Genomic DNA, 10,866 nt, shown 5'->3' with positions numbered 1-10,866 from the left:
TATACGATAACTATAATATAAACTAAACTAAAATTATATTCACATAATTATTTTGACCTTAATTATAAATTAGCAACATATATGTATCATAAACAATTAATTATTACCTTGATCGTATATAACTGAAACAATAATAGTGTCTTGTACTTTTTTTTATTCAAATTGTAATGATAAATGAAAAGAAGTCGTTTGCGAAAAAGAAAAACAATTAAATACAACTAGGAGAACAACGATGATAAACTTTGCTTCGTTCTTCTATATATAGGAAAACAAAGTTGTATTTTATAATATTTGTTTTATTAATAAAATATTTATTTAGATAAAAGAAAAATTTGACAAACCAATTCGCGTTACCTATCCACATGAATGATTGTTTTTTTTTTTTTTGAATTTTAGATAAACGATTGTTCACCGATAGTGGAAAGATAAGTTTTAAAGGCTTTTTTGTTTTTTGGTTTTACATAAATAATTGTTGAAGATAGGCATGACCACGGTTACGGTTATTACGGATACGGTTGATTAACCAACGGTTACAGTTATAAATTTTCTTTAACCGTAACCTTAATCACTATATATAAAGCTAAACCGGTTCCGGTTAAATACTACTACGGTTACAACGGTTACGGTTATATACGGTTATGGTTATATACGGTTACGGTTATATGGTGGCTACGATATGGTTAATATCAGAGGCAAAATCTTATAATTTATGTAACTTTTTTACACTACTGTTAACAAGATGGAAAAATATGTTATAAACTAAATTTTCTTCATTTTGAGCAATATAGCATTACAAAATAATTGTTTGAGAAAAAAACCATTATTTCTAATGAGATTTTTCATAGGCGGTATTATTTACTTTTTCAAAAATCTTTATCTGAACATTATATATTTTTTTTGCATTATACATAGTTACAATTATATTCTTAAAGTTTAATTATGCAGTTAATAATACTGTTAACCGTACGGTTAAATAACAGTTTTGATACGTTTCTGGTATATCAATGGTTACGGTTAGCATATTTTCCTAACCGTAACTAATCTAGTTTTACGGTGAATGGTTATGCTTTTTAACCGTTTTATCCAGTTACGGTTGAGAAACGGTCTGGTTACGATCCAAAATACGGTTACCGTTAGTTTTTGGTCATGCCTAGTTGCAGATTGTAGGCATGAACAAAAGCTAACCGTAACCGTATTTTGGACCGTCACCGGACCGTTTCTCAACCGTAACCGTATAAAATGGTTAAAAATCATAACCACTAACCGTAAAAAATAATTAGTTACGGTTAAAAAAAAATTAACCGTAACCGTTAATTAACCGTAAACATATCAAAACCGTTATTTAACCGTAACCGCATGGTTAACCGTACTATTAACCGCATAGTTAAAACTTTAAAAATATAATTGTAACTCCATATAATGCAAAAACAAATATCGAATGTTCAGACTAAGATTTTCAAAAAAGTAAATGATACCGCATATAAAAAAATCTACGTTATAAAAAATGGTCTTTTTCTCAAACAAATATGTTGTAATGTTATATTGCTCAAAATGAAGAAAATTTGGTTTATAACATACTTTTTATTTTATTAAAAGTATTATAATAAGTTAGGTAACTCGTAAGATTTCGCCTCCGATATTAACCGTTTTGTAGTCATCAAATAACCGTAACCGTATTTAACCATAATTATTGTAACCGTAACCGTATTTAACCATAACCGTTATAACCATAACCGTATTTAACCATAACTTTATTTAACCTTAATCGTAACCGTTTTAATTTGTTTTTGTTTTTGTCCAAAAAAAGAACTGTTATGTTATCGCGTACCGCTTTTCATAAAATTGTTTTGATTGGTAACAATTTTTGTGTATAGCTTTGTACTGCTTTTAGTTTTGTCACCAATCATAGCCTACATAAACTAGGGGGAAAATATCACAAGATATTGTCTGTAGCAGATCATAATCTTTCAAAATCACAAGATATGTGTCAAATAATATTTGTGAATCGACACTCGAAAAAATATTCACATCTCGTGCTGTTTCTTTGTCACCAACTATCGGCACACTAATCCAAGAATGAGCTTCCCTGAAAATGAATACTTGTTAGGATGGATATGAAAAAGCTAGCCAAAAAGAGTGCTTGACAGAAATTTCATTTCTTATGTTCCCTTCAGCCCTTTACCAAACAACCTAATTGGTAGCTCTACACAACTTGCAGCTACATTTTCATCTTCTTTCGGATCTATATTTCCAATCCTACAAAAAGATGAAGTGCAAAACGTTGTCAAATCTACCTTTTATGTTTCTAGTGTACGAGAAACCTTCTATATATTCTCGCCATCATTCTATCCTCCAAATTCCCGAGACTTATGTCGCGAAAATACGAGAAACCAATATCCTTCTTTTTACTTCTCGCCGGAGTTCTCTACACTGAAATCTCTCAATCTCTTCTCGCCTGAAATTTTTTCTTCGTTTCGTCTCACCGGAATTATTTCCTCTGTTGCAACATGTTTTTTTCTCAAATGAAGATTGTGTAACCCAACTATCAAAGAATTAAAGATAACATAAAGAATAGAAAATTTTCTCCAAATTTCCAGAAATCTTTTGGTGAAGAAGATGAAGAGTTCTTCTCTCTTTCTCGTTTTTCTTCATTTCTCACAACGAAATGTTTATTAGTTTTTTTTTTTTTTTAATTATCTAAGAGACTGGGTTGTGAAACTAGATCCCTAAGAATTTAGTTACAAGAGCATTTTGGTCCGATTTTGGCTTTATGGCTATTCTATGGAAACTCAAATTGACTTTGCCAAACAGTGAAAGAAAAAGTTTAGTATGATATGTGAAATTTTCTTATTGGAATTCCCATTTTTTCTATCAAATCGGTTCAGATAGCTGAAGAAAAATCATATTTAAATAATAAGTGGTTACGAGACTCATTCACTGCAATGTTCTTTTTTAAAGAATAATTTTTCTCTATATTATTAAAAATTATGCCAGCCAATAGCTTTTTATAAATCTTCCAAGCTAAAGAAATCCTAAACACTGAATTTTTTGATCCAAATCAAAAACGTTAGAAGGGATACTAAAAGAAGGTTAAACTTTTATTAAGTTACTAGGTAATATCCATGCTATGATAAAAAAAAAAGGTTATATATTAGTTTTGATTGTTGGAATTAGTTTTATTTTGACTGATTCCTAACATAACTTCCCCAAATTGAACTCGTCTCCCATTGTACTTGGCTGTATAAACAACTAGACATATCTTAGATAATAGTGATGAGAAATTACCTCTTATAGCCCCAAATCAAGTTTTTAAGACAAGAATAGCACTCAAAAGTTTATTGGACAAAAATAGCACCTTATTTTGATTTTGTAAATTAATAAATAATTATAAATATATACAAAAAGTCACAAATTCATCGTTAATATTTTCCCACCAATATTCACCAAAAACAAATATTTTCCCGCCAAAAAAAAATCCCGTCAAAATTTTCCTGCCAAAAAAATTTCCATCAAAATTTTTCGCTCCCGGAAAAAATAATTCCGTCCGACTTTTTCCCGTCCTGAATTACGTGGAATCCTTCCTGAACTTTTCGCGGGAAATTTCCAATTTTATTTATTTATTTATTTTAATTGAACTAATTATTTATATTTAATATTTAATTAAAGTTTATAGTGCTATTTGTGAAACTTTTCAAATGTAGTGCTATTTTTGTCAATCTCTTTAGAAATATAACATCGTATTCGACTCCTCAATATTTCCATAATATAATCTCTTGACGAATCTTATTTTTTTTAAGAAAATCTTAGTTTTTTTTTTTTTTTTTTTCCAATCAAACACCATATATTAATTCACGGAAAATGACTCTCTTCTAGAGAGAGCCAGTCAGGTACCGTAAAACTTACATGGGAAAAACAAAACCCGCGACCTCTTGCACATTTCGCGAGATGATCGGCGGAAGAATTACCACTACGAGTGATATGTCTAACACTAAAAGTAGAAAACAAAGCCATGTAATACACAAAGTCCTTCAACTCTGTAGAAAAAGTAGGCCACTCCTCAGGATTAGAAGTCATCTCTAAAAGATCCGAACAATCCGTCAGAATGAGAATGCTCGTCATTGGGAGCGCTAATAAGCACTTCATCGTCCATAAGAGAGTCTCCAGTTCCGCATGAAGAGGGGAAAGACTTCTTGGTTGTATGTTCGTTTAATTGCATTTCCCTAGTATTGTTTTCCTTTTCATAAAATGTAGAATTTGATATCGACCTGACTTGGCTTTATTGATTCACACTTTGGTATTTATACACGACCATCTCGTTGACGAGATATACACAAACTCCTAAAATATAAGTTTTAAACTTTATCTTAATAGAATGTAAAATAATCCTTATTATAATCATATGTATCCCCAATACTCCCACTCAAGTTGGAGAGTGAAGATTTTGAACTCCTAACTTGGAAATAAGTTCGCGAAAATGAATACGACCAAGTGCCTACGTTAAAACGTCAACGAGTTGATTATTAAGTGAGTTGATTATTAAGTGAATCTTTACTTTACCAAAAGTTCCTAACCAACTCTTATTTCTTAATAATCCTAGTTGACATCTTTAATCTTTTTATCTAGCTTCTTTGCAATTGTACTAGAGGCACACAATTACAGTGTTTCTTAACAAAGTTTCGGATTTTCAATTTTTTTTTATAGTGAATAGTGATATTATTTATGCTAGTAACGATATTCATCATGAAGGTGATATTTAGGGTCCGAATGGTGACAGCGTATTTGACTATGCGGAAAAAGCGGTTTTATAATGCGGTACGGTTCAACTGCGGTACATGCGGGAGAAATATAATTGCGGGACAAGTGCGGTTTTTATAGAATAAGCGGTACGGAACAATGTTTGATTGGTGAAAAAATAATTTACGTTATACAATAAAATATTTGAATGGTAAAAAAAAACAAACGGTACGCATTACGTTAGAAATAAATATAGTAGTAATTATAAATTAGTGTTTTTTTGGTAATAAGGAAACATTTTCATATACGTATTCAATCATAAAAAACACAACACAATTAAAAAAAAACTATTATTGGCATGAACCTAATTATTTTGGCAAATTTCGGTGTTCCGTAAAACACCAGGTATAATTTATAGCAGTTATAGTTTATCTTCATCGGTGCTTTCAACTATGTCAATGAAATATTTACGCCCAAATAACTGCTTTTTAAGTGTATTAATACATACCAAATAAGTATATTTACATATATATTATAAAAAGTATTTGTGAAAATATTAAAAAAAAAACCAAAAACCGCACTTTAACCACCTATACACCCCAAATATGATGCGGATAGAACGCCCCGCTTTTGCAAACAGAAAAACAAACAAAATCCGTCCCGCTTTAATTATTTACTGTGCTAGTGCGTTTTTATTAAATACATAACATTTGTATGATTGGTGAATTTTCTCCATCTGTCCCGCAACATGTCAAATACGTCCCGCTTTTGTAACTTCCATTCACTACCTTAGACTTTCTAACTTAGCCAATATTAGGCAGTGAGTGGTAACACTTAAAAATCGGATTTCAAAACACTTTTATCAAAACCACGTCAGTTTTACCAATCACAAGTAGATATGGAAATTTGCGTTTTTTTTTTCAAGAAAAAAAAAAAGCGGTTTGTCCAATGGATTAGAGAGTGGACCGCTTTTCAAGTGTTTACCTAGTGGATTTTTTAAAAAACGCTAACAGATAATATATTTATTTTTTAATTATTAAAAAAGCTTATATATATATATGTCATATTTTCTATCCTAACTAATATGTGTAGAGATTTCTTGTCTTCCATCCATTGTGACTTCTTTCTCTTTTTTTTTTTTCTTCTTTTTTTTGTTGACAACATCTTTCCTTTGCTAATATTTCAGGTAATATTATACTTTTTTTTTATATAATTTGTTCTATAACCACATCTTTAATCATGGACTTGAATGTAATATGAAATATATTTTCATAATTTTTTTCCAATAATATTAGCTTATTTATGACCTATTATAATAATAATTTTTGAACTTCATGAAACTAAAAATAGATTAATATTACATATACTACTTTATTCTACTAATTGGTTATGTACAAAATTAATTTCATTATGGTCAAAATTTTAGTTAACATGTTTATATAGATTATATAGTTTACTTGTATTTATGATATAACTTACTTACGTTGATTTTAGTTATTTTATTTATACAATATTATTATAATATATATATAAACATGTTTTTACTTAAAAATATTTCAATACTTACAAATATAGTATGGCCATTGCTAAATATATATTGAATAAATAAATATATATTTAAATTTTTTATTAAAAAAATAAAATACTTATATCTGATTTATTTGTGAAAATTGTAAAGTAATCGTTGGATTTTATTTAATGTAGATATGTCTTCCAACCAAACAGGTTCAACTCATCTGATCGAAATTTCAACTCCTCCTACTGAAACAACAACACAGATCCAAGATGATTACGATGAATTTAAAAAGGCAGAAGAGATATTCATTGCGTTAGACCTTCCTAAACATACTAGATTTTACTAGACATGCATAAGTACACTAAAGGAGCAAGTATTATGGCGTAAGTATTTCATTGACATAGCCGAAAGCACCGATGAAGATAAGATACAACTGCTAGAAACTATAACTGGTGTTTTACGGAACAACGAATATATGCCATAAATATTAGATTCAGACCAATAATAGTTTTTTTTATTGTCTTGTGCTTTTTTATGATTGAAAATTTTAAAACTGTTAGCAATAATTATGTCAAAAAATTTATTGTGTACCGCAAATAGTTTTTTCACCAATCAAACTTTATTCCGTACCGCTTATTTTATACTAACCGCACTTGTCCCGCAAATACATTTCTCCCGCACATACCGCAGTTGAACCGTACCGCACTATAAAACCGCTTTTCTCCCACAACCAATTACGCTGTTACCATTCGGACCCTTAGTATCCGTGACTACCAAAAGTAATTTTCTCTAATGTATGTACACATTCATGACACCTTGAGATTTCAATCTGATATTACTAGTTCTGATTCTTGTTAGTTGTTACTAAACAAGTAAAAACACTAAGAAATATCTTTCGCAAATATTTTACTAAATAAGCTCTCCATATTTCACGTTTTGAAATTTAAATAACATAACATTTTTCTTCACATTACATATTCGGTGGTAAAAATATTTAAAATTGAAAATAGCTCCTGATTTCAATGTATGAATTTATCTTTTTATGGTTTATGTCTCTCCAACTTATTTTAAAAAAGGAGAAAGAGCCCAAAAGGTGACCGTTTGAAATTCGAATTTATTTCCGTTTGAAATTCGAATTCAAAAAAAGTAAACCAAACCGAGTCTCGTTTTCGACTGTCACACATTATTTGGCTAAAAGCTAATTGACCCTTACGTGGCGTAATATAACAAGTCAGTGATATATACTAAAATAACAGACATACACCTTTTAAAACTTGTGCACGCTCCAAGACAAATCTACACTTCAAAATCAACGGTCAGGATCATCTTTCAAATTTCAAAATTAATTATTTAACCCAACAAAAAATCACTTCCTTCACTTTGTTTTTAGAGTCTCTCTTTCTCTTTCTCTTTCTCTTCTCTCTTTCTCCATTAAAACTCAGTTTCCTTTTTCAGAGATTCTCACAGAGATTTTACCCTAAAAAAAATGTCGAACATTCATCAGAATCGGCGATCTTCGTTTTCCTCGTCGACGAAATCCTCACTAGCAAAGCGTCAAGCACCATCTTCGTCGGAAAATTCAGTGAAACCTATGGCGGTGATGACGAAAAAACGAGCACCGTTAAGTAATATCACTAATCAAAAAAATGGCTCACGATTACCAAATTCATCATTTGATTCGGTTAGTTTCTTCAATTCTGTATAATTTTACATAATCTGAGTTTTTGTTATAGACTTGATTTGAAGAATCGTTTACTCTAATTTACTATGAATTCATTGTTTCTTTGATCGGAATTTCGTGATTTTGTTTCGATTTCTGTGTGATTTTACAAAATTTTGCTTCAGTTTTTGTTGACGATTTGGTTTTTGTGATCAATTTTGTTTGATTTGACTATAGATTCATCGTTTCTTTGATTGAATCTGTGAGATTTCTTATTGATTTTGATTTTTGTATAGGTACATTGTTCTAACAAGTCTGCGAAATTGAAGTTAGCACCAACACCACCTGTTTGCGTAAATGCCGGTTTTTCGAGCAATGTTTTACCTCTGCAAAAAAGTGTAGTTCCTCACAAAGTTGCTTCCTCACCTAGCAAATCTGATGATGGATCAGTATCAATGGACGAGACAATGTCTTCAAGTGATTCTTACAAGAGTCCTCAAGTTGAGTATATCGATAATGACGAAGTTTCCGCTGTTGTTTCGATTGAAAGGAAAGCATTGAGTAATCTGTACATAACGCCGACTTCAGAAACAATTGGTATTATTACTTACTAATGGTTCTCTATGACTTTGTTTATTAGATTTTGTTTGGTATTGAATTGATTTGCTTGGATTGCAGGTAATTATTGTAGCAGAGATGTGTTGTCTGATATGAAGAAAATGGATAAGAATCAGATTGTTAACATTGATAGTAACAATGCTGATCCTCAGCTTTGTGCTACATTTGCTTGTGACATCTATAAGCATCTTTGTGCCTCCGAGGTGATAACTCTTATTCGATGTGAGATTTTAGGTTTATGTTTGCAAGTTTCTGAATCTGTGAATCTATATGGTAGGCTAAGAAGCGGCCTGCGGTTGATTATATGGAGAGAGTTCAGAAAGATGTGAATTCGAGTATGCGTGGAATTCTTGTTGATTGGCTGATTGAGGTGAATTATAGTTAACAACATTTACAGAATCTGATGGCTTTTGTCACTCTTGGCGATGTTTAATTATGGTGTTTCGGTTTCTCGCAGGTGTCAGAAGAGTATAGACTTGTACCTGAGACGTTGTATTTGACAGTGAACTATATAGATAGGTATCTATCTGGGAATGTGATTAGTAGGCAGAAGCTTCAGTTGCTTGGAGTGGCATGTATGATGATAGCAGCAAAATATGAAGAGATATGTGCTCCACAAGTTGAGGAGTTCTGTTACATCACTGATAATACATATCTCAAAGATGAGGTTTGTGTTTTGAATTTGATAAATGAGGTCAAGATTTCACTAATAAGATACTGATTTTTCTGTTTCTTGTTGCTCTGCAGGTTCTTGATATGGAATCTGATGTTCTGAATTACTTGAAGTTTGAAATGACTGCCCCAACAACCAAATGTTTTCTAAGGTTAGTAAGATGATTGCGTTACGAAACATATCCTTAATTTTCTATAGCATACAATTGTGTACTAACCACTTGGATCATAAAACTTGATATTCAGACGCTTTGTTCGAGCAGCCCATGGAGTTCATGAGGCTCCATTGATGCAACTAGAATGTATGGCTAACTACATTGCGGAATTATCGCTTCTAGAGTACACTATGCTCTCTCATTCACCTTCACTCGTAGCTGCTTCCGCCATTTTCTTGGCTAAGTACATTCTAGACCCAACAAGACGACCATGGGTATGTTTAAACAACATCAAGACTTTGTTTTACTCTTTAAGAATCATGAAGTAAAATGTGTTGTTGATTGTTTCTTTGGTTGGATCAGAACTCGACGTTACAACACTATACGCAATATAAAGCGATGGAGTTGAGAGGATGTGTGAAGGATCTTCAAAGATTGTGTAGTACCGCTCACGGCTCTACTCTACCTGCCGTGAGAGAGAAATACAGTCAACACAAAGTAAGTTTGTGTTTAAGAAGAATTAAGAACGATGATTAAGGTGTTGTTTTATGTGTTAATAACGATTGGTTTGTGTTTTGTTTTTTTTTTGCAGTACAAGTTTGTGGCAAAGAAGTTTTGTCCATCCATAATCCCACAAGAGTTCTTCAACAACAGCTAAATCTTTTAATTTAACTTAGTTCCAATGATGTTGGATTGATTGTTTGATTGTACATGATTTTGCTGTTGTTGGTCTATTTATAAAAATTAGCTATCTACGATCTCACTTTATCTTCTGCTGATGATTTTCTTCCTCTATCTTTGGAGACATAAAAAGATGTGAAGATTGATAAATTATATGATTATATTGGTAAAAGTGGGAGAGTTAATATCAATCTGCTTAATTATTTATTAAGTGCAAATTTAAACGTGAGATACATTTTTCATAATCGGTGAACTAGCAAAATTGTGGTACATAATTAGGCAACTACTATTATAGATATGTTAATTAGATTTCTAGCACAAGTCAATTACATAACCCTTTGAAAAAAATGTTATACTTTGGCATAAAGGAAGGTGTGATTTGAGGATTTATTTTGGCTTAGGATCCCTTGATGTTTTGAAGAGAGACAATATGTTTTGAGTTTGAGTTTTGAATCAATGGGATTTCTTTTTTTGGGAATTTTGAAAAGTACTCTATTTTAGTATATTTGAAAAATAAGCTATGTTTAGATTTTTAATGTGGTGGGTCAGCTTTTCCTTATAAGAATTTGAAAATTAATTATTATTCTTATTTCAAATAAAGAAATTTTTTACCATGAGATAAATTTTACCATGGTCTTAAACTCTTAATCGGATTGAATCCTTCATCATTTCTTCCTCCTGAAGTTTTTGATGAGTCGATTAAGCGGCTGTTTTAGTCTCCTCCACCAGATTTGATCGAGATCTGATTGTTTGATGCTTCCACGTTACCATCCTAAAGAAGTTTATTATATTTTTTTTTTTTCAAGTTTACAAATTTCAAATGAGGACAA

General features: G+C 31.1%; 1 protein-coding gene across 1 annotated transcript; it reads left to right on the top strand.

Moving 5' to 3' along the window:
* The first annotated feature begins 7,558 nt into the window (after positions 1-7,558).
* Positions 7,559-10,227, top strand: LOC9330040 (cyclin-A1-1). Its single transcript, XM_002893933.2, has 9 exons — positions 7,559-7,931; positions 8,207-8,507; positions 8,589-8,731; positions 8,806-8,898; positions 8,986-9,195; positions 9,276-9,352; positions 9,447-9,630; positions 9,719-9,853; positions 9,948-10,227. Exons 1-9 carry the CDS (start codon positions 7,737-7,739, stop codon positions 10,011-10,013), a joined length of 1,404 nt encoding a protein of 467 aa, XP_002893979.1. The 5' UTR covers positions 7,559-7,736; the 3' UTR covers positions 10,014-10,227.
* The last annotated feature ends 639 nt before the right edge of the window (positions 10,228-10,866 follow it).

The sequence above is a fragment of the Arabidopsis lyrata genome (assembly GCF_000004255.2).
Source record: "Arabidopsis lyrata subsp. lyrata unplaced genomic scaffold ARALYscaffold_1, whole genome shotgun sequence".
Taxonomy (NCBI): domain Eukaryota; kingdom Viridiplantae; phylum Streptophyta; class Magnoliopsida; order Brassicales; family Brassicaceae; genus Arabidopsis; species Arabidopsis lyrata.
The sequence above is the reverse complement of the archived record's forward strand: the minus strand, read 5'-3'. Positions and strand labels throughout refer to the sequence as shown.